Genomic DNA, 25,178 nt, shown 5'->3' with positions numbered 1-25,178 from the left:
TGATTATATTTAATGTAATTTTTTTAGTATCATATGGTCAAAAAATATTATACTTTAAATAAGGATTGATTTTTTATTTCAGGCAAATTGATGCATTTTAAGTCTTTTCTGTTACAGACTAAAAAACAATGTTAATAAAGTTATTCTTTGTTGTAAGTTGATCGATATTTCTTTTTTTTGTGTTTTCTTTAATGTTAATAAAGATACAATGTTTTGCAGATGTGTAATTTTATAGACAAATTATACTATTTACAGTCGCAGCGGAGAGTTGGGGGGCGCCAAATGTTTACTTCTTCCTAGGGGGGGCGTGACAGAAAATAATTGAGAAGCACTGGTCTAGATAAAAGACATTTTAAGTAAAGGAGTCATGTTTTAAATTAAACATTGGGTGTGAGACGTTTACATAGCCAAATAATTTAGCATTACATATTTACAAGTCGACAAATTTCACAAATCTGAACAGTGGCGGCTCGTGAATGCTCATCCGAGGGGCGCAAATTCAAAATATGTGTTTGTTGCGTCCATGTGCATCACGTGTTTTGTCAAAATAAGTGCCTGCTGCACACGCATCAAAAACCGTTTATGATAAAAGAGACGCTCACGTTCACAAAATACACGCAAGACACTCCGTTAACAGTAAACTCTGATTACGCATGAGATTATACGAGTATCTGGCAAGAGACGTGATGCAGGATCACTCGACGCGCAGAACTCATATTTTGAAATTACAAACCACACAAATTACGGGCTACATACATGTTGTGACGAACTTCACATCCAGCGCCCTCGAAAAAGAAGTCACCTGCCGCCACTGAATCTGAACCACCTCCCCTTCTAATACTTTCGTCTGTTAACTCACGCTTGCACTTTTTCCAGTTTGGCATTCTGCTATATCAAAACTACAAGACACCACAGCAGAGAAAGGCAGCCATCTCAAACTTCTCTACACCTGTGGTAAGAGATGCCCTCTTCTTATGAGCTTATAAGATTATGGGTTCAATTCCAAGGGTACACAGATACTGACAAAATGCATCGAAAGCATTGAAAGTATTTTGGGCAAAAGTGTCATGTGTTTTTGTTTGCCAGTCAATGCTGTTTCCCCGGTGTTATTGGTGGTTTACAATAAATATTCTGCCTACACCTTGTATTATAATACACCCTTGCCTAAATCATACACCTGTATATATTCATTTATAACTACTTGCATTAAGAACTAATGGTACAACTACAGGAGAAACCATGGTAATACTGAGGTCACTATAAGGATTAATAGAGGTTACATAAGAATTCATTTTAAAGGCATTTACTGCTGTAGTGGTTTAATCTGAGAGGTTTAATGATACTTATAAGCTATTTATAGGAGACATTGTGAATTTTTATATTACATGGCTTTCTGTATATAAATGTTGAATTTTGGGTGACCTTTGTTATAGTTAATTTGTGCTTAACATCCTTACTTTTGGTTGTGTAAATCTTTTCTTTCCAATGCAAAGGACTGACACCCGGTGTGTTTTTTTTTAATACAGCGGAGTGTCTCGGAGAATTCGCTGGTTGCGATGGATTTCTCAGGCAGAACTGGTCGTGTGATTGACAACCCTGTGGAGGCTCAGAGCGCCGCCATAGAGGAGGGACATACCTGGAGAGTGAGTACTATCATACAGTATTTACGTGTTTTGTAAATTGCTGGTAATGGGTAAGGGTTTATACATCTCTTTTATTCATTTATAATAATTTCTCTGTAGAAGCGGGGTCCGAGAAAGAATGTGCTGGGGAGCCCAAGTCCTCTTTATCCATCACCACTAAGTTCAGGTGAACATTACATCTTTAACTGGAATCTTCTTTAAGTATCGGAAAGTTTTAATAACGTATCACGATAGCAGTCAAATTAATTATATTTTTACTTCATCTCTACAGTCATCCACAGGACACAGTTGTGGTTTCATGGCCGTATTATGAGGGAGGAGTCTCACAAGATGATAATGCAGCAGGGCCAAGTGGATGGGTATGACATTTACCACGTTTTAGTGATTATTTTAGTTTTTTTTTGGGGTGAACTGCTTCTTTAAAGGTGCAATGTGGGACTTTTAGCAGCATCTAGTGGTTAGACTGTGAACTGCAATAAACAGCTTAGTCTACACTTCACCTATGCTTCACTTATGCTTTTTTCGAAATGCATAGTGAAGCTATGGACAAACTTGTCATCGTCCGAGATGATGTTAACTATTATAGAAAAATGGCGGCACAAAATGGCGACTTTCATGTAAGGGGGCCGGCGGTGCACGTACAGTAGATATTAATGGCTGATTCTAAAGTAATAAAAACAATACAGTTTAATTTGTAAAGCCTTCATACACCACTGATAATGTAGTTGTGTATATTATATTGCATTTCTGTCAAGAGATCCTTCTGAAAGTCCCACATTGCACCTTTAAATGCATTTTTTTTAAATAGCAGTGAAAATAACCAGTTTTTTTTGCTATGTAGGTTATTCCTATTGAGGGACAGCCAGAGCAACCCGAAAGCATTTGTTCTCACGCTGTGCCATCACCAGAAGATTAAACACTTTCAGATTTTACCTGTGAGTCTTTATAGTAATACACACTAAATACGTTTTTGAAATAATAGTATGTGTCTTGTTAATGAAGTATGGTATGATAAAAGAGTTATATTTTTCGATGAAGTTAAATTTAAACTTTTTCCAATATTACTATGTTTCATCATGTGAAATTAATGTTCTATCTTTATCCATCTTTAGATCGAAGAGGACGGGCAGATTTTTTTTAGTCTTGATGATGGCTCCACCAAGTTCACAGACCTGATCCACCTGGTAGAGTTCTACCAGCTCAACAGGGGTGTCCTACCGTGCAAACTGAAGCACCCCTGCACCATGGTGGCCTTATGACCCCTCCCTTTTCCTGATTTATACACGCTCATACAGCAGTGTATCGGAGAAACTGGATTTTGTTTTGTTTTTATAATTTCCAGTCTTTTTTACAATAAGCTGATGCATATAAAAAGATTTTTTTCCCGCTCTGGAAAAGCATGGAAACATTTCGGGACACGATGAAGCATCCTGGACGACCGTGTCCTGTGGTTTTGATGAGGAGGTGGAGATGTCCAAGATTTCGCTCATCATGTAGGACCCGACGGAAGACCTCCCCCATGCTCGCATAAAAACTAATGATCAGTCAGGACAGTTTTATCTTTATATGATGTGTCTGCAAGGACTTGCATTGCAAAAATTACTTGATGACGATTGATATGTATTACGTTATTTCCTACCTTGAATATTTTGCACTCTCGAGCTGAAAACAGGTGATCCGCTTCATCCTGAGCTAATAGCAACTGTTACCCACTTGCCTTCCTCCAGCGTTTCTCTTCTTTTTCTTAATTTTTTGTAATCATCTACGCTCTTTCTGGGGAAATCCTATAATCGAATCCTGCAGTTGCGTAACTGAATTACAGACAGTTTGACTATTTGAGGTTTTACTCGAGCAAGCCTAAATGACAGCCGTAAAACATAACCGATCATGCATAGTTCATTTTGTTTATGTCAGCAGGGAGGAATTAGCCGCAAGGGGTAGCAAACTTGCACTTCGATGAATAATACTTGATTGCTATGCTTCACCAGCATAATAGATAGTTAAGCGTTGTCTTAAAGTTTTAAAACTTAAGCTCTGTCGACAATATCTGTGGCATGCTGTTTATAACCACATCAAATTTACTTAATACAACTCGTACCACTGTTTTTAAGGAAGAACAAAAGTTTAAACTATTTTACATTGGTAACCAACAGCATGCCACAGATTTTGTTTGTAGTGCAAATGTTGTGTAACAGAAAATAGGAATGGAGATTTTTGGGTACAGGGCTAAAAGACCAGTTCATTTTTATCTTTTGGAAATGATGCAATAGGCACTATGTGATACAGGTCGGCTGGATTAAGTCTATGGCCCGTTTTAGTCTGAATTAACATTTTCGCATATAGTATTTTTGTATTTATGGACATTGAAACTCGATTAGATCTTAAAGGTATAGGTCACCCAAAAATGAAAATTTTGTCATCATTTTATCACCCTCATACCGAGCCCCTAAGGTGACATTGGAGTAAAAAAAATCTAAAATTTAGTTTCAGTGCTCACGTGAAACTTTCATGCGCAGAAAGTTTAGCTTCGCGCGAACACACGTTAGTTTTACACATGCACAGCTGAAGGTTTAGCACATGCGCACGCGAAAGTTTCGCACATGCGCACGCAAAAGTTTCGCACATGCGCACGCAAAAGTTTCGCACACACGAAAGTTTCGCACATGCGCACGCAAAAGTTTCGCACATGTCATCATTTTATCACCCTCATACCGAGCCCCTAAGGTGACATTGGAGTAAAAAAATCTCAAATTTAGTTTCAGTGCTCACGTGAAACTTCATGCACAGAAAGTTTAGCTTTGCGCGAGCACACGAAAGTTTTACACATGCGCAGGCGAAAGTTTCGCACATGCGCACGCAAAAGTTTCGCACATGCGCACGCAAAAGTTTCGCACATGCGCACGCAAAAGTTTCGCACATGCGCACGCAAAAGTTTCGCACATGCGCACGCAAAAGTTTCGCACATGCGCACGCAAAAGTTTCGCACATGCGCACGCAAAAGTTTCGCACATGCGCACGCAAAAGTTTCGCACATGCGCACGCAAAAATTCCGCACATGCGCACGCAAAAGTTTCGTGTGAGCACACGAAACTAAACGCGGTACTTTCACATGCGCACGCGAAAGTTTGCAGACAATATCTCACGTAAAACTTTCGTGCGCACACATGAAACTTTCGCGTGGGCACACGAAAGTTTGCAAACAATAGCTCACGTGAAACTTTTGCGCGTACACATGAAAACGAAAGTTTCACGTGCGCATGCGAATGTTTCACGTGAGCACACGAAACTAAACGTGGTAGTTTCACGTGAGCACGCGGTAGTTTCACGTGCGCACGCGAAACTAAACTTTATTTAATTTTTGCTCCATGTCCCCTTAGGGGCTCCGTACCCTCAAGTTGTTACAAACTTGTATAATTTTCATTCCCTAATTTCTACTGAAAAGAAAGGAAAATATTTTCAAGCAATGTTTTTCATGGAGCAGTTTTGAAGCACCATTACTAGAAAAAATACTATGGAAGTCAATGGTGCAACAAAATTGTTTCTTTACAAACATTGCTCAGCTAAAGAAGCGAATTTATACAGGTTTGTAAAACTTGTGGTTGACTAAATGATGACAGAATTTTCATGTTTGGGTGAACTATCCCTTCAAAAGGCCTGTAAAACATGACCCGTCCCTCTTTATATAATGTAGCCCACCCTGATCACAATTCAAGGGTCATTCTTTATCCTCCAGCTCCTTACTTTTTTAATTAACTTAGTGTATAAGTGTAACCCGAAGCTTAATAACTGCCTTTCAAATCACTGTGCTGTTCTTGAGCCATGTTAATCTTTAAAGTGACAGGCCAGAACAGATCATGCATCTGTATGGACGAACACGTACGATCGCACGCTCTGACAAAGAGACAGAGGTTTTGCAAAGTCACGTCTCGTGGGTGTGTCTGTAATCCTATAAAGCCGAGTGACATAATGCGTGAGGAGATTAGCTCCCGTGACAAGATTTTTAGCAGGTATAGCTGGTATACGGTCACTTCGGTAGTTTGTCTACAGCAGCGCTGTTCTGTTCTCGCCGTCCGCCTTGTTACCCTTCCAACACTGGCCCAGCAAGACTAAGCTATGTCAACCTCTCGTGGTTTTTTTTTTATGCTAACTCTGACAGCCGACTGTTATACTGCTGAGCTAGAACCACACACGCCTGAAGGACGAGAGTGTGCATGATGCACACTATGATTGTGAAACACTTTATAGTACCACATAAGCACCTTTGTTTTTATTATCATGTAAAAGCCACGCCGTGTTTAACTTAAATGAACGCTTTAAGCATGTTTCTCATCTCGGTGATGTTAGCTACTAGGCTCTGTCAATCAAGGCTTACGTTGTGCCTTGCATTAAAGGGATGGTTCACCCAAAAATAATAAAAATCTGCTATTAACTAACTACACCACCTATTTTGTTACTATAACATTCATTTGATCATAAAGCCTAAAAAATTTGAATTTTATGTAAGAAATGTTGATTGCAACAACAGAATATTATTATTTTTTTGTGTGAACTATCCCTTCAAAATGTTAATTCACCATTTTTTTTCTGTTCATACACAAATCTGCTTTATTTTTATGAACACTATAAAGCTCAATGTATGTAGTGTCAGGGATTCTAAGATGTGGTCAATGGAAGCCTCAACATGGTTGATTTTATCACATTATGGTTTAGTTAATCTTTTGCTTATCAAATCAAATTTAGTCACAATTCCCGCATGCATGAATTTGACAAGGACACCTGGACACAAAGTATGTTTTAACTGGAATACACACGGGCAGAGTCGGATTTGTTCCGTGCTAGGTGTACGTTTGGGTGATGCTTAGTTTTGTTAACCTTTGTTGTTATGTGGATCTTCATTATGAAATGTCAAACATGTGAGGAATATCAACTTGGCTCTCTTTCCCTACTGTGGAGACGAGACTTCGGTTAGTCTTGCTTAATATCAACTACTGTGGGATAACGTTGAGCTTTCACATGCATGTTTTGGCTCTCGTGCAACGGTGTTTATTAAAAATACAGAAAACAGCTCTCTAAGTATGTGAAGCCTGAGGAGAGGTAGTGAATCTAACACTGTATTAAACATCATCTATTACTATATAAATGTGGTGAGCTCCAAAAACAAAATGAAGATGTTATGCATAAATGGCAGATTATGCATATTCCCTCTCGACTTGTACCAGTGTGCATATTTTTAGCTTATATTGTGTTTTCATTTTTATGTCACAAATGTCTTTTTATAAAGAGTATATATTACAGTATTAAATTACAGATGTCTATGTTGTCTTTCTTCCACATCAGCATTGACAAGATAGATGTACACATTTAAATTGATTACACTACTGAAAAAAACAGCATGAGCTGGTTTTAGCTGGTCTCCTAGCTTGGTTTCTGATGGTGTAGCAAGCTGGTTTAGCTGTGTTTTAGTCACTTTTTAAGATGACCTAGCTGAACTTGAAAAAAAACTTGAAGGTCTTGGATTGAAGACCAGCTTTGCCAGGCTGGGAGGACCATCTTAAACTAGCTACTGCCACCTTAAACCAGCTACCTGCTTATGCCAGTTTTAGATGTGTGTGTTGTTTTTTTTTTGTAGGGACACATCAGACTAAACATTTTAATTGAAATTATGGTAAAACATTTTTTACTATCATCACTTTAGTACTGTAATTTAGAAGTACTTATATACAAGTAATTTTAAGGAAATCATCATAAGCTACTTTGTTCACAAAATATAGGCTACTTATACATTAATTTGCACAGTAGGTGGGTTTTGGCCGTGTGGTTACCTGTGCAACAGGTAAAATTGGGCTCGTCCGGGATTTGAACCCGGGACCTCTCGCACCCTAAGCGAGAATCATACCCCTAGACCAACGAGCCTCTTAAACATCCCTTTCTACAGTGTATGAGATGCCACGTTACAAGAAGTAGTGCATCCGACAAGTGGTTGAATGTGGGATACTTGGACCGCTAGTTTGCAGCTTTGGTGTTGTTTAGTGTCCACTAGCGCCATCTGGTGTCATTAACCTGTAAATGTTGAGGTGTTTTTGATGTCGTAAGTCATTAAAGTGAATCAATCGATCACAGAAGAACGTAAATTATATGAACACCAACAGTAAGTCTTATTAGATAACACTGATTTTCAGCAATTATTGCCCGTAATTGTCTGGCTGTGACTGGAATATAGCAATGTGTGCAAAATAAACTGTATAAATATTTGTCCACGTACAGGAACCAATCCAACTTCTCAGACTTAACCGACCCATCGCAGCCAATATTAAAAACGTCAAGGTTGTATTTCCACAGAATGTTCCCGTACCAACGTGATGTACACAGTAAACTGCAACGTTGTTAACATAGTTCGTTCCTTTATAACTTATACCATGAAATTTTGTCACGTCACTAGGTGGCGTAATAACACACTTGAAAACTAAACAGTCGGAACATTGTGGTTTAAAGGTCAACTGTTAGGTGTGTAATGTATCGGCTCGTGGGTATAATTCTCGCTCGCCGGACGAGCCCATATTTCTCAGTGTTTTGAAACTAGCAGCTCAACATACTACTCAACACAAACTTCAATTTTGGGAATTTTACATAGATCCACGTGCATTTTCTTTTATGTAAAAGTAAAACACAAATTTGATTATGTGATCATGTACATGAAATCCAGGTTGACGTCTCATAATTTAATTATGAGATTAGGGGCATCAAAGTTTGATTGATTTCAATTTTGGCATGCCCTTACTCAGTAAAGATATAACAGAATGTTCTTCATCTACTACAGTGCTTTTATGTAGAAAACAATAAATCACAAAAAAAATGACAGAGGTAGGGTCACATTTGATTATTAGAATTGTGCAGCCCATCATGAGCAGAAGAAAGTTAATTAAGTGTGTTAGCTCTGCTGATTACAAAATGAGACACATTCAATGGTTGGTTGCATAAACTGTTTAGTCTTACAAATTAGCCATAATTTTTTTCCAAAACTGATCATAACTGTTTTAAGTCAGTTACATAAAACTGTAGACTGAACTTAACTAATTTCAATCTGAAAGTAAGACTGATTAGCACTAACTAATTGCTCTTAAAAGTTCTTAAGACACAAGCCATTTCTCAATGTCAAGGAAGGATCCTCTGAAGCCAGAATTTCGAGGATGCTACGTCATCGACATCAGTCGAAGGACTGTTCCAATGTCGAGGATCCTCGGAATTTCAGCCAAGGACTGAGTCCTTCGTTCGAAAAATATCCCATATACAGGAAAGGATGCATGAAATCACCCACAATCCTATGCGCGTGCAGCGCCAAAAGCACACCTTCATTGGCCCTGTCCCAAATGGCAATCTTAAAAATATTTTTTCCGGACAGACCGGCCCATAATCAGGAGCCCATTGTTTCTTTTTTTTTGACATTTGGCTAGCCCAATCACATATTCAAACAACTTTTCGGGCTCTTTGGGAGCATGCAGGGTCAGTGAGCGATTGTAAAAAGTAATTAGAGAGGCCGGAGAAACGAGTGGATCTGCGGTAGGCCTAAGCAACTGCTTTTAAAACACTGTCGTTAGATAACCATTGGTTAAAACTTAGATGTGCAGAATTATTAGGCACATTTCTTTTAAATGGGCCAAAAAAAGTTTAACACACATTGAAAAATTAATTATTAATTTCCATGGGATAGACGCCATGCAAATTGCAAAAAATGTGTAATATTTATCAGGTCTCGGTGTTATCATAAGATGGTCAGAATGGTTAGTTTTCACATTATGCACACTGGCTAAAACAATTAGCAGATTGTTAAAACCTACAAAGCCTTTTTACAGTACATTGCTTGCATTATATTATTCTAATGTCACGTGTCAGCTCTTAGACTTTTCTATTTAATCATTATATGGCTTTGAGTTGGTATACATTGTCAAGTTTGCACAAAGATGGGTGGTTGCTTATTTGTAGTGGGTCTGTCTGGGCAAAGATGTCAGGGCCGATATTTTTGTCCCAGTCTAGCCCTGGGTATTCCTAAATTATAGACACACACACTGCTCTAAATTTCTCTCATTCAATACTCTACAAATATTAAACACAAACCCCTGGTTACAGACAAGGGTTAAGGATAGTCCTAGACTAAAATACGTTTGAGCTGTCTCAACTGAAAATAACTTGCACTGACAGATCTTAAATATGCCAGTAGCCTATTGATTTGGCTCAAGATACACTCCAGTAAAGTCTTGCATGTTTATAAAAGATGTTTAAACACCTTAATTTAACTAAGGCCTAGTCCTGGCCTTAGCTAAGACTTGTCCGTGAAACCAGACCAAAGTGTTTTTATTTAACAAACATAAAGTTAAACCCTTTTAAAGATAAATCATTTTTATTCGTTTATGACCTTACTGCCAACACACTTATCTTGCTTTAACTCATCTCTGGAGGGCAAAAATAAGAAGAAAGGTTGGGATGAGAATTTTTTTTTTAAATGTCATAAACATTTTTTGTTTGTTTTTGCAGTGATATTTAGGGTCTTTCACTTCCCTTTAGTAAACTCTCAGTTAAACAAGCAGATCTGAGTGTAACTAAAACTAAAAGTTTTAATATCAAGCTACACACATATATAGAAAACTGTGTAGCTTATTAAATTTGTAAGTCGTTATGATTGTGTATTCTGTTTATGCTTATATATAACTTTAATCTATATATTCAATCAGGCAGTCTTATACATTTATGAACAATATATTAAGATTGTATGCATTTTTTAGGCTGATGAACAAAGTAGCAACTGCAGCATCTTTTGTCAGATTTTTCACATATAGTTCAGCCACTTTTTTGTTAGCAATTGTTGCCAAGATCTTTCTCACTTTCTTAAAGATGATTTTGTATGCATTTAATAATAAAAGAAGGTGCTTTTAAACATTATTCTCAAATGACCAAATGTCAGTACAAGTTTTTAATATCATTATGTGCAACAAGTGTCTGAAACAATAATATGTAAATTACCACATTAAGACAAAGTAGCCATACAATTTTGAAAATAAAATGTGACCGTTTATATTCATGACACAATACTTTAATTTGATGTCACACAAAAATAAATTGTTTAATTAGCATTAGATAAAAATGTCTTCTTAGCTTCAGAAATAAGAATTACTCACTGCAAAGTTAGGTACCTACATCAAAATTTGTCGACTGTGATACAAACTCATTCAGGACAAAACTCTTCTGCACTAACATTTTTTTGCATATGGGGTGAAAATCATGTTACTCTATATTTCCTGGGTTTTTTTAATATTTAAAACATAATTTAATGCACACTTAGTAGACTTGAACTACTTAAAAGATAAAATCCATGCCATAGCATAAGAGGTTGTTGTTTATAAAATATAAATACCACTGCAGTTATTAAATACAATCAAAATGTTGGCTATGTTGCTGCCATTTTAGTGATAGTTTTGGTATCTCCAACTCTAGTCTACAAAAAGGATTCATTGTCACAAAGTAGGTTATTCATACTGTATAAATCCCCAAGGCTTTAACAGAGACACCCTATGGATAAAGTTCACAACTACCGTTTACTGACCCCTGGTGGATTACCTGCAAGTTTTAAAACCTTTGCCCTGAAATGAAACTTTTGCTAACAAAGGGGTTTCCACTGTAATGATAGCTTTGCATTAACTGCATGCTTCAGGGGTCTGCAAGTGTTTATAGACCTGTGAAACCCTTTCAATTCTTATCTACAATTTACAGCTGTTCTTCATACTAACAGATTTAAAAGCAAACATGTTTTTATCACCCAGCATTACCTGGGTACTTATATTATATTGTAAATAGCATCAGTCATCGACAGTTTATTGGTTAAAAATTATTTGGTTTAAACCCCATGCTAATACTGTATAGGCTACAGTATGCGTTTATTGACACACATAGTATATTATTATATTTTTGCATGTTCATGTATTTTTAATCAAGCACTTAGTATAACAGTGTTATTAAAATTAATAAATCTTTATTGTCACTCACCAAAGAAACAATACACAAATAGGAAAAAAAATACAAAATTAATATAGACCTATAAGAAAATTATATCTACAATCATATGTGCCAGAATACAAATCCAGTTTCTATGATTAAATGTTTAAGTTACTTGAACTATACTTTTGTTTCATTTGAATATCAACTTACTTCAAATTTTTTTACGTCTTCAGACATTTTTCAAATATACTTTGCAGTAACACAATCTATTATTTGGACAGATGTTTTCTCTAGTTAGACATACAAAGAAAAATCTCTTGTCAAGTCTGATCATTCCCTGACACGAGTATACACATGAAAATAGAGTGATAGCCATGATAACAAAACTGAAAAGTACAAAAACTGTAAGGGGATTAGTTGTAAGCCCTTAGAACTAAAGTTAGTTTGTTAATTTTGCAAGATTATGAGACATATTCCTGTAAAAGAGTCTGCTGTTTCGAGAAAGGATGTTTACATAGTGATGACACTTTGCATTAAAACTTTATGCTTCAGTGCTCTGAAAGTGTTTATAGACCTGTGAGTTTATGGTTTTATGACTAGGTGTTTTTTTAGACAGAATTGTGGATCTAAATTGAAACATGACTTTAATATCAATTGTTGTTTGTGTACTCTCAACCTGTACCTGGGGTAAGACTTAACCTATATTTATAAATTTTGATGTATAAACATAACAACAAATCTGCTTTTATATTTGTTCCCTTTTAGTACGCCAGAAAAACCTGAAGATGTACATTGAGTTTTTTATTTGATAACATTAATAATTATTAATAATTTTGAATTGCTTAAATTTTGGCGGCGTGACACATTTAGCTGTGCTCATGATATATCAAATTAATGATTTTCTATTTTCTGTTTTGTCTTTCAGTTACTGTTGGGCAGATTTTGACTCAATCTGAAGATCAAACAGATTTGCCTGATAAAACTGTTTCTATTCAGTGTAAACATACACCAGCAATAAACTGTATTAAGGAAACAGGTTCCACTCAGTATTGTATGTCATGGTACCATCAGATTCCTGGAGAAGTTCCTAAACTCCTGATCTATCTCACATCAGACAGAGCTTCAGGTGTTTCTGAAAGATTCAGTGGCAGTGAGAGTGGAAACCACATTGATTTTACTCTGACCATCAGTAAAGTTCAGCCTGAAGATTCAGGAGTTTATTACTGTCAGAGTCTATATGATAAGGGTGTTGCTGGGACCACTGACTTGGTGTTCACACTGTGTTAAAGCGTCATACAAAAACCTCTGTCAGACTATACTGCAGCAGCTTGAACTTTCTGAAAGTGTAGACATTTATTGTTTTAGCAATGGTATAATGACCATATTTAACTATTTATCAGTCTCTTTATATTACATGTGTATGCAGTATTAAAAACTGAATAAAATTATAAGCTTAATTGTTTATTGAGAGCTCCCCTTACTTGAGCAACAGCAAGAGCCTGCAGGCTCTCTTAAACCTTAATAAAATGAAATCCTAATTTCTATTTCGAATCTAATGACTTCAGGACTTTAGTCTCCTTAAAAGAATTCTCGATGTGATTAATGTAAATACTAACTTTTGCCTAAAATGCCACTTTGTTCTGAAAATTTGTGTTATTTTTACATTTTGTGTACTAACTGTATTTTCTGTTTGTATCTTAATTAAGAAGAGTGAAAAAATAAATACGAATAATCATTAAAACTTTACAGTAAGCACAAACAAAGCTGGTGCATCTTGTACTGTATAGAGATAAAAACGTCACATGTTAATTTATTCATTATTTTTTAAGCTGTTTCATTTAAATTCTGTCTAATATTTATACATACACTCACCTTTTTTGCCTATTAAAGAATGAAAAAATAAATTTACCAAAGTGTGAGACTGTCAGGGTCTCGTCTGTCTTTCAGCGTGTTCCCCTAGCCAATTTGCTCCCATCTGTACTCCATTTCCCAGGATCCTTCACGCTGCCTCACCTGTGTCTTGTTATTCTCATCCTCACCTGTCAGTCATCACGTTCATCAGCTCCACTGCATAAATATCCTCCTGTTCCCCTATCTTTGTTAGCTATTGTTTGAATTACATCATGTGTGTAGTTTCCTTGCCAGTCTGTGAATTGCCATTAATTGAAGTTCCATTGTTTCCTTTCCTACAGTGACCTGGTAGAGACCAATTAAATCCTGACTCCACATCTCCAGAGTACTGTATTATTCAACAACTAGTGATGGGCAGTCCGGCTCTTTCCATTGATTCGGCTCTTTCGGCTCAAGCGCTGGCTCTACATTTTAGTGATGGCAGTCCGGCTCTTTTCATAGATTCGGCTCTTCTGGCTCGGCTCCCTTAGAAGAGCCGGCTCCCCTGCATGCGTCTGAAGATTCGGCTCTACTCGTTCGCTACAAAGAATCAGCTCTTAGAGCCGCTCGTTCGCGAACGACCCATCACTATCAACAACACAAAATATTTAAAAAAAGGATTATATTACAAAAATGCATAATACTTGTGAGACAAATACATAATAGGGTTTTATTCCCTGTAATCATGCTTATGTCTCTCCAAAAGCCTTCACTCATACCAAGAAACAGTGTAGCAGATCTACTGTAAATCACCAAGACAATGCTTATGTACATACCATATCCCATTAAAATGCTACAATGCAGTTTTAAATAGCTGAAATCTGTTTATCACAGCATCATTTATTTTAAATATTGTATGTGAGCCTTTTGGCTTTAATGCACAAACAGAGTTAGTGAACAAACAAACAAACCAGTGGATAGAGAAACTGTAACCTATGGCCACAAAGGCACAGTTTATGGGTATATTTATTTCCTTCCATTGCTGAGATTTAAACATCATTCACAAGGAAACGAAGACAAAAGAGGAATCAGGCATAATGATTCACAAAGCTTTTATTTTTTTTTAAATAAACACTTTAATACAAATAGTTTGCAACTGTAAATGTCAAATCTAGCCTACTAAAATAGAAGCATTAAGAAAGATACACATTTCTTTCATAAATCAAAGAATAAAGCAAAGTAGCATATAATTTCATTAGCATTGATCTCTGTGTCTGTGAGCATCCCTATCAATGTATATTTATTTGTGTGTGCGCGTGCGTGTTCTCATCTCATTCTATATCACATTGTTGTATGTTAATGGTCTTGGTCACTGGATTCTGTGAGCTCTGTGTGGCCTCACAGCTGATGGTAAATGCTGATCTCCATTCACTCGCAGTGAGAGTCAGACTGCTGCTCCAGCTGTACAGTCCATCTTTCTGCAGTATACTGGGATTCAGATTCACACCAGAGCTCCTGCTGCTACAATCAACCTTCCAGTTCAGCTTCCAGTCAGACGGATAACCCTTACTGCCAACACACATGACTGTAGCTTTACCCTGTTTCAACTCATCTCTGGAGGGAGGCAAGACTGTTAGAGTAGGGGGACGATTACATAGAGAGAGAGAGAGAGAGAGAGAGAGAGAGAGAGAGAGAGAGAGAGAGAGAGAGAGAGAGGGAGTGAGAGAGAGAGAGAGAGACTCATTTGGACCCAAGTGTACTGCTTTGTAGAAGGATTAATCTCTCTCCATATATCCGAGAGGTTAAAACTTTTTAGGACTCTGGTCAGACAAGAAGCTGACTGCATATGAGGCTCATCACCATTTCTATCTTGTACAAAATCAAGAGTGCAATTCCAGTCTCCTCCTAAAATAATAAAATCACCAGCTTGCTGTAACTTTAAAAACTGTTCTAGTTTGGCAAAGAGCTGTAATCTTTCTGCTCCAACATTAGGGGCGTAGATGTTAATAAACACAAAAGAGAAATTATTAATTTCAGCTCTAACAGCCACCAGCTTCCCAGGTTCTATTTCATTTTTCGTTAAGATCTTAACTTTTATATTAGGAGAAAAGAGTATAGCCACACCAGCACTGACATTAGTTCCATGACTAAGCACTCTCTCCCCTTTCCACCATAATCCCCAATCAGCTTCATTATCAAAATTACTGTGGGTCTCTTGTAAGAAAACAACATTCGGGCCCTTTAAATGTATGAAATCTAACAATAAGCATCTTTTTTTCCCATCCCTTAGACCATTAATATTTAAAGACCCCACCCTCAATACTTCCATAAAAGGGACTAGAGAGAATAAGAAAAAACAATACAGAAAGAAAAAGGAAAACATATCCATCTTAATTATTTGGTCTTTCCCCTTGCTTTTGCTGGTTTTCTCCCAGCTCTAATAGCAGTTAAATGCTTTTTTAGGCGAAAACGCTTTTGTTGTGAAAGCTCATCATAACTACTCTTTTTCCTAGCCATCATAACAGAGGAGACAAACTTTTCCACATCAGGAAAATAATCACAAACATCAACACCAGCTCTACCTTTAGTTTTGTCAAGGAACGAGTTGATTTGCTCAAGAGTGTACAAATCATCATCCACTTTTGACACATCAGACCATTGCTCATCGTCTCTTAAACCATCATCAGTGTACTGTGACAACCCTTCCATCTCATCAGTCATGTTCTCCTCTGAAACACCTGCCTGCCCCGTAACACTATCCTCACACACATCTTCAACATCACTTTGAATATCATTCTGTCCACTATCATCACACTCGTTCACATCCTTATTTATAACAGTAGGCCTGCTACATTCAGTTTTCTCCACACTGCCAAGAGTATCAATAGTTTCACTCACCTCCTGTTGCACATTCACATCGTTTGAAGCTCTTTCAGCCTGCTGCTCTGACCTCTGTGCTTCTGCATTATCCGTATCCGCGCCAGATGTAGATGCGCGTTGTTCATCTTTATGCGGGCATGTGAAACGTTTATGGCCAACGTCACCGCATTCGAAACATCTCATGCTATCGGTACTGGCATAAATCATGAATGAGCTCTCTTCGTAGGTGACACGGAAAGAGACATCCAAAGTCCGCTCTGGGGAATTTAAAAACATAAATACCTGGCGTCTAAAGGAAAGAACGTGCTTTAACGCAGCGTTTTTACATCGCAGAGGAACCGCTTTAACGGGACTTGCGATCTTGCCGAATCTCTTTAGCTCATTTAAAATGGCCTCATTGCATATGAATGGTGGGACATTAGAAATCGTGACTTTAGTTGCTGGTGCAGAAAGCGGGGTTACCGGAACATATGTTTCTTTCACCCACACACCGCTCACAGTCAACTCGTTCACCAGTGCTTCTGATTTTAAAAACACAACCACGGCTTTGTTCATCCTTGAGGCCGAAACGATGTTCTCAAAACCGATTTTTTCCCCAAACGCCAAGAGCATATCTTCCACGGATACAGCGGGGTCCGGTATACACCTGCACCCATTACGGAGTGACAGGCCAGGCGTTAGCACATTAGTGCTCGCCATACTGGCGACGACAAGACGCGCGTACGCGCCAAGAACACTCTTCCCTGTCCAAAAAGTTATTAACAAGGGAAAAGATGAAATAATTAAATAGGTAAAGTGAGGGAAAAAACAAAGGGGCAAAGAAAAACAATGCTCTCCGCAAAGCGGCGCGCTCAGCTCCGTCTCACACTCCCAGCATGCACTCGAGAGAGAGAGAGAGAGAGAGAGATGGAAATTATAAAGTTTCTGTTCTCTTAAAGTCATAAGCGGCTTTATCACACATTCTATGTTTCACTTCCTGTGTTTTCAGCTTAACTAATCAAGCAGATCTGAATGCAATGTTCAGAAACTTTAATTTTTTTTACACACATTGGCTTTGCATTAGATCATTTTATGACCACTGAGATAATGCATTTATTATGCTTGTAAAAACACATTTTGATTTTATATGATATTATTACTAACAGCATTACTATATGTTAATACAATGATAATTGATAATAAAAATTGATAACAATCATGTTATCGTAGTGTGATCATAGTGTGAAACTTTCTGTTCCATGAAAACTCAATAGAAATATAATTTTTAATTCTATATAACAAAACGTGTTTATGTGTATATTTACACTGTATTTTTAGCTTGTCCTTTTTGCAAATAACTACATTTTTGTATAATTTAAAACCTATAGAAGTTTGTTTCTTTTCATACATACATCTCATGTAGTTCATTACAAAAATAAACAATCATATAAATCACTATTGAACAAACTATAAACCAGTTAGAGTAGAAATCAGAAGTCATGAAAGTATAAAAAAATGTATTAGCCAAATTGTAACTATACACAATAATGACAATAAAATACTATAGTATTTAACTTGCTATTATTTATCTTGACAAGAGATGAGTTGCTACAACTTTAAAATTAATTTGACATATTCACCTATATTTTAGAAGTTATAACAACTCACCTCTAGTCAAGATAAATAATAGTAAGTTGAAATGACTTGTAAATCTGAGTTGATTAAACAAAAAGTTTAAAGAATATTTAAGGGTAAATAATATTTTACAGTGTAGTGTATTTTATTTTCATTATTGTTTTTTCTTGTTCTGTTATTTTAATATCTTATGTTAATAAAAAAGAAAGATTTACTTACTTCCAACCGAGAGTCTTGTTCCTCCACCAAAAGTCCACCACAGTGATACAAACCCATTGAGCCGCTGCACAAAAACCTCCTGCACACTAACTGTAACACTACGACTACACCATTTGCATTTATCACATTTAAAAGCAATATTTAGCATGCATGTTGGTATTTTCAATAGATATCGCATGATGTATGCCCACATATCTGTAATAAAGATATTATTTTGTGATATAGGCCTTTATTACATTTCTTTATGAGACCAAAATCCACCCCTAATTACTGGCATGTGAATATATATATATATATATATGACTTTAACAACCATTGTTGCTTGGATACTCACAACCTGCATCTGGGGTAAGTATATAACAATTAACGGTACTGTAGCTTAGACTTTATATTTTATCTATATTTATTTATTTATTTAAATATAAGTGTACTTTATGGTCTCAGACACTTCTTTAATGATCTGTTTAATTGAGTAAAATAAAATTTGTTATGAATATGTTAAAAGACACTTTGGAAAGACATTCTTTGGACTTTTTTGCTTTAGTTTAAATGTAAATCTTAATTATGTAGAAAACAAAAAGCTTAGAGTTGGACTTGATATATTCATCCCATCTTGTTAGGTTTTAGGGGTAGTGAGACGCTTACGTTCACAAAATATGAAAAGACACGTGATGTCCATAGGTTCACCCAACGTGCCGAACACATATTTTGAGATTACGAACCACACACATAACGGGCTACATACATGTTGTGACGAACTTTGCATCGTGCGCCTATGAAAAAAGAAGTCACCGGCCGCCACTGTCCAAGAGTTTACTATTCTATATAATATGTAACATACCAGACTAGGTGAACATAGTCGAGTTTAAAGCATCATACTAAAACCTCCCTTAATAAAACTGCACAAGTAAAATGTTGACCCATTTCAAATTCTAGTTTTATAATGGGTGGTTTCTAGGAATGGGCTTGTCCTTATCCAAGACTAAAATGCATGTTTGAGCTGCCTTAATTTAAAAAAAAAAATCTTGCATTGACGTGTCTTAGCATCAGTGCTGTTGTTTTTTTTCAAGATGCACAGCTATAATGTTTTTGTAAGGTTAACACTTGTTAAAACTACCTAAATGTCCTAACAAAAATAAGTCCTGGATTAATCTAAGTCCATTCTGGGAACCATGCCCTAAGGGGCGGTTTTCCGGACAGGAATTAGACTAGTCTTAGACTAAAATAAATTTAAGAGCTGTCCAAACTGCAAACAACCTGAACTGACATATCTTAAAATCCATTAGTGCCCCTGTTTGTTTTGCCTCAAAATGCACACAAGTGATGTTTTTAGTAAGGCATGTTTGTTAAAACTAGTTATATTTCCTAATTAAACTATAAGGCCTAGTCCTGGTTTAAGCTAACCCGTGTCTGGGAAACCACCCCATTAAGTCTTGGTTTCAGGAAGAACATTTACATTGTGCAGACACTTTGCATTGCAAATTCATGCTACGGTGTCATGAAAGTGTTTATAGATCTGTGAGATTTAAAGGTTTACGATTAACGGATTTTATTCATAATAGTAAATCTGAAAACAAACATGACTTTAACAACCATTGTTGCTTGGATACTCACAACCTGCATCTGGGGTAAGTATATAACAATTAACGGTACTGTAGCTTAGACTTTATATTTTATCTATAAACATATGTATTCATACTGTATGTGCACACCTCTGATCTGAGCACTTCAGAATAAAGATAAAAAATAAAATTTTTCCTTCAAAACTAATTTATTTGGAACTGTGACAGCTTTAAACGTATACCCAATAGTAGGAAATGAATGATTTAGTTTTTTTGTGTCTGTCTTTCAGTTACTGTTGGGCAGATTTTGACTCAGTCTGAAGATCAAACAGTGCAACCTGGTCAAACTGTCACTATTCAGTGTAAACATACACCAGCAGTATTCTGTATTAAGACAGGTACCACTCAGTATTGTATGTCCTGGTACCATCAGATTCCTGGAGAAGTTCCTAAACTCCTGATCTCTTCCACATCAGACAGAGCTTCAGGTGTTTCTGAAAGATTCAGTGGCACTGAGAGTGGAAATCGCATTGATTTTAGTCTGACCATCAGTAAAGTTCAGCCTGAAGATTCAGGAGTATATTACTGTCAGAGTGAACATAGCAAGGGAAACAACACATGGGTGTTCACACAGTGTAGAAGCGTCATACAAAAACCCCCTTTGAATGCAAATGTTACAGAATTAAAACAAACACACAGTTTCCTTTAGCCATTCCATGTACTTAATCGCAAATATTAAAAACAAGACCATATCCAAATCTTAACCATTTTTTAGCTTATATTGTGTTTTCATTTTTATGCCACAAATGTCTTTTTATAAAGAGTATATATTACAGTATTAAATTACAGATGTGTTGTCTGTCTTCCACATCAGAATTGACTAGATATATGTACACATTTAAATTGATTGCACTACTGAAAAAACAGCATGAGCTGGTTTTAGCTGGTCTCCTGGAAATTATGGTGAATTTTTTTACTATCATCGCTTTAGTAGCCTACTGTAATTTAGAAGTACTTATTATATACAAGTAGTTTTAAGTAAATCATTATAAGCTACTTTGTTCGCAAAATATAGGCTACTTGTACATTAAGTTGTAGAGTAGGTTGGTTTTGGCCATGTGGTTACCTGTGCAACAGGTAAAATTGGGCTCGTCCGGGATTTGAACCCGGGACCTCTCGCACCCTAAGCGAGAATCATACCCCTAGACCAACGAGCCTCATGAAGTATAAAAAGTACAGTATGGGATGCCACGTTGCATGGAAGTACTGCATCCGACAAGTGGTTGAATGTGGGATACTTGGACCGCTAGTTTGCAGCTTTGGTGCTGTTTAGTGTCCAATAGCGCCATCTGGTGTCATTAACCTGTAAATGTTGAAGTGTTTTTGATGTCGTAAGTCATTAAAGTAAATCAATCGATCACAGAAGAACGTAAATGATATGAACACCAACAGTAGTTTTATTAAATAACACTGATGTTTTTTCAGCAATTATTTCCCATAATTGCCAGGTTGTGATTGGAATATATAGCAATGGTTGCAAAATGCAAATATTTGTCCACGTGTACAGGAACTAAACCAACCTCTCAGAATCAACCGACCTATCTCAGCCAATATTAAAAACATCAAGGTTGTATTTCCACAAAATGTTCTCTTTGCTCAAACCACGTGATGTACACACTTACAGTTATCAATACAGTTCACTGAAACGCTTTATTTATCTGCGACTTTTATTCGTTTAAAAGTAATATTATGAAAATCTGTCACGTCACTAGGTGACGTACTAATGACACATTCCAAAGACAAGTTGACAGGAGCTACAAAGGTCAGTGTTAAGGTGTGTAGTGTATCGGCTCGTTGGTCTAGGGGTATGATTCTCGCTTTGGGTGCGAGAGGTCCCGGGTTCAAATCCCGGACGAGCCCAACTTTTCCAGGGCTTTGAAACTAGCAACGCAACATACTACTCAAAAACCTTGTCAGTCTTCCTCATGTAAAACACACATTTGATTATGTGTTCCTGTCTGTGAAATCCAGGTTTAAGTCTCATAATCTAATAACAAAGTTTGATTGATTTCACTCACTGATTTCAGTTTTGGCATGACCTTATTAAGGTTATATTTTACCAGAATGTTCTTTACATTATCTGCTACAATGCTTTTATGTTAAAAACAGTAAATCACAAAAACATAAACTGCAGATGTCTTCGACCTTTATCAGGCCAAGGACCTCTTAATGAATAGACAGAAAGACCAAAGACCCATGTAGGCTACATGTATTAGATTACGACGAATTATGCTCTTAAGTTACAGCCTTAAGTTTTAAACTTCAAACTATGTGACAACAAACCTCAAATTTTCCACTATGATTTCTGTCTTAGTTTGGACACTGGTACATTCAAGGTAAATAAATTCCCCTTATCTACATTCAATCCGATTTCTAGGATTATACATAATAAGATTTATTTATGCTGACAAAAAGATGTAAATCTAAGTTATGTAGAGAACAAGCTTGAAACTGGATGTCATTTTATATTCTTTTTATAGATTATGTGGGTCATGTTGTGACTCTGGAGATACCACTCAGTATTGTATGTCCTGGTATCATGCAGCAGTAACACATACAGTAACACATGCTTTTTGGTCCGTGGGTTATTTTTTCTTTGGTCAAACTCAAAAACAAGAATCTCTATTTCCTGACAGGAAAGTATACACAGCATGACAATACAGTGATAATTACTGATAACAAAACTATGTTGGGAGGTTAGTTTTTGTTCTAGTTCTTTAGATCTATAGAAAGAGTATTTTTGTTAGTTCCTGACATATTCCTGTAAAGATCTGCTAATTTGAAGAAAGAACATTTGCATTTTTAAGACATTTTGCACTGAAACCTTATGCTTCAGTGCACTGAAAGTGTTTATAGACCTGTGAGTTTATGACCGAGTGATTTTCTAGACCTTGACTGTGGATCTGAAACATGACTTTAATATCCATCCTTGTTTGTGTACTTACAACCTGCACCTGGGGTAAGAATATAATGTATAAACATTAAAAAGCTTTTATATTTCTACATATATGGCTTTAGCTTTCCAGAAGAGCATGATGGTGCTATGATGAGAAGATGGACATTGACTTTTATTTGATAACTAAATGTTTTGCCAAGCTTAAATTAATTACAGCTTTAGATGTACACAGCAGTATAAAATGAATAATTTTGTATTTGTCTTTCAGTCACTGTTGGGCGGATTTTGACTCGGTCTGCAGATCAAGTAGTGCAGTCTGGTCAAACTGTTACCATTCAGTGTAAACATACACCAGCAATAAACTGTATTAAGGAAACAGGTTCCACTCAGAGATGTATGTCATGGTTCCATCAGATTCCTGGAGAAGTTCCTAAACTCTTGATCTATCTCACATCAGACAGAGCTTCAGGTGTTTCTGAAAGATTCAGTGGCAGTGAGGATGGAGACCACATTGATTTTGCTCTGACCATCAGTGGGGTTCAGCCTGGGGATTCAGGAGTTTATTACTGTCAGAGTCAACATAGCAGAACAGGAGACAATAAGAACCCAGACTGGGTGTTTACACAGTGTTAAAGCGTCATACAAAAACCTATTTCACGCTTCACTGCAGGTGGATTTTTCTGAAAGTGTAGAGGGGAATAAACAAACATACAGAACAGATAAAAACTTCAAATGTTTATTTGAGTCTAAGCAGTTGTATTTAAATTCTGTCAAATATTTAGATATCTACCAAACTGCGAGACCAAAAAAATCCTGAATACATCTATAACTATAAAGATCAAGGAGGTAACAAAGCAGACATCACTTTAAATTACATCATAGAAATGTATAAATCACACTAACCCCATAAGTTGGGTAACTAAGATAAAATGTTTTCACAATATTAGAGAGAATAATGATTGCCTTTAAAAACATGGCATCTAAATTAAATCTGCTGCACGTTTGCCATGTAAAACATTTTAATGATACATTATATATACTAAAATAAAGTAATGTGTCATATCATTTTATGTTTAAATTTTATTTGCTGACATGACTATCTGAGACTGACCATGTGCAATACACATTTATCAGGTAACAGGCGAATAAGAACAAATCATAACAAAAACTCATTACATCATTTTACAATTTTTACAATTAGCTATCCAGAGATTGATGTAAGTCTTACCATGTAATATTACAATAGGTAGGCTGTAGTTATAAAATGCAGTATAAATATTTTTAAATATTTCATATTCTTACCACTTTAAACCCTAAATTTTTCATATTGTTCCCTATAAGCATGTGCATAGGTACACTATTGTTACAAATAGGTACGCTGTAAATTTTGTTTCACTATGTGGTATTGCAGGCTGCAATTTAAAGCATTACCGTATAGAGTATTTTATTTTCATTAATTTACAATGCCTTTTTGTCACCTTTTTTACCTAAGGAAGAATATTTTCATGCTAAAGGTGCTTTGCATTGGCTGTTCATGCTTCATTGCTCTGACAGTGTTTATAGTCCTCTGAGCTTTGAGGCACATTGAACGTAAAACTAGTTTATATGACAACATCACTGAGAATCATAACTATGATTTTTATCGTCATTTGGACAATGTGCTGCATTCAAGGTAAATAAAGTTATTTTTTAATCAGATCTTTCCAGAATTTTACATATTTTATTAAAGCTGACAAAACATTTACTGCAAAATAATTTTTTTACAGGTTCTGTGGGTCAGGTTGTGACTCAGTCTGGAGATCAGACAATAGAGCCTGGTCAAACTGTAACTATTGAATGTAAACATACACCACGTATTAATTGCTGGGATTCAGAAGCAAGCAAGAAATATTGTATGTCCTGGTACCATCAGATTCCTGGAACAGTTCCTAAACTCCTGATCTATCACACATCAAAAATTGCTTCAGGTGTTTCTGAAAGATTCAATGGCAGTGAGAGTGGAAATCAAATAGATTTTACTCTGACCATCAGTAAAGTTCAGCCTGAAGATTCAGGAGTTTATTACTGTATGGGTGAACGTAACATTGCAGACTGGGAGAAACCACAGTGGAGGTTCACACGGTGTGAAAGCATCATACAAAAACCTTCTCTATAAAATCAGCACTTGTAAGAACAAATGTTGCTGTTTGTTGTTGTGAAAATCTCATATGTGTATTATTATTATTATTATTATTATTATTATTATTATTTATATTATGGTGCCTTGCTAGAGCAACATGCATTTTTAGAAAAGTGCAGTATTTATTTTCCATGAGCACAACAGCATGTATTTAATGAACATGTGCTAATATTTTATTTTTCTATTGCTCTGATTCTAACACATTTACACTTAAAAAATTAAAATAAACACATTTACTAATTTCCAAAACTTTAATTGAACACAGAGTAGACTTTGATAAAAACATACATTCCAACTGTAAATATTGG

The 25,178-nt window shown here is 36.2% G+C and overlaps 1 protein-coding gene and 3 non-coding genes across 6 annotated transcripts in view; 2 read left to right on the top strand and 2 right to left on the bottom strand.

Annotated features, from left to right (window-relative positions):
* The window catches only part of grb10a (growth factor receptor-bound protein 10a), a 55,113-nt gene extending 48,165 nt beyond the window's left edge, over window positions 1–6,948 (top strand). For 2 of the 3 annotated variants that reach the window (XM_055220411.2, XM_055220412.2), the window contains 6 exons: window positions 877–954; window positions 1,527–1,643; window positions 1,743–1,809; window positions 1,915–2,002; window positions 2,485–2,578; window positions 2,756–6,948. In XM_055220411.2, coding sequence (XP_055076386.2) covers window positions 877–954; window positions 1,527–1,643; window positions 1,743–1,809; window positions 1,915–2,002; window positions 2,485–2,578; window positions 2,756–2,902 — 591 coding nt within the window. In that variant the 3' untranslated portion in view covers window positions 2,903–6,948. The remainder of the gene's footprint in view (window positions 1–876; window positions 955–1,526; window positions 1,644–1,742; window positions 1,810–1,914; window positions 2,003–2,484; window positions 2,579–2,755) is intronic. The other variant, XR_012359766.1, reaches the window with a different exon arrangement.
* A 536-nt stretch (window positions 6,949–7,484) lies between these two features.
* Window positions 7,485–7,556, bottom strand: trnap-agg (transfer RNA proline (anticodon AGG)). Its single transcript has one exon. It is a non-coding gene; the product is annotated as a tRNA-Pro (tRNA).
* A 13,324-nt stretch (window positions 7,557–20,880) lies between these two features.
* On the bottom strand, window positions 20,881–20,952 carry trnap-agg (transfer RNA proline (anticodon AGG)). Its single transcript has one exon. It is a non-coding gene; the product is annotated as a tRNA-Pro (tRNA).
* Window positions 20,953–21,583: 631 nt separating this feature from the next.
* On the top strand, window positions 21,584–21,655 carry trnap-ugg (transfer RNA proline (anticodon UGG)). The gene has a single exon. It is a non-coding gene; the product is annotated as a tRNA-Pro (tRNA).
* The last annotated feature ends 3,523 nt before the right edge of the window (window positions 21,656–25,178 follow it).

This window comes from Misgurnus anguillicaudatus, chromosome 20 (assembly GCF_027580225.2).
Source record: "Misgurnus anguillicaudatus chromosome 20, ASM2758022v2, whole genome shotgun sequence".
In the NCBI taxonomy this organism is placed as follows: Eukaryota; Metazoa; Chordata; class Actinopteri; order Cypriniformes; family Cobitidae; genus Misgurnus; species Misgurnus anguillicaudatus.
This window is presented reverse-complemented; position numbering and strand designations above follow the sequence as displayed.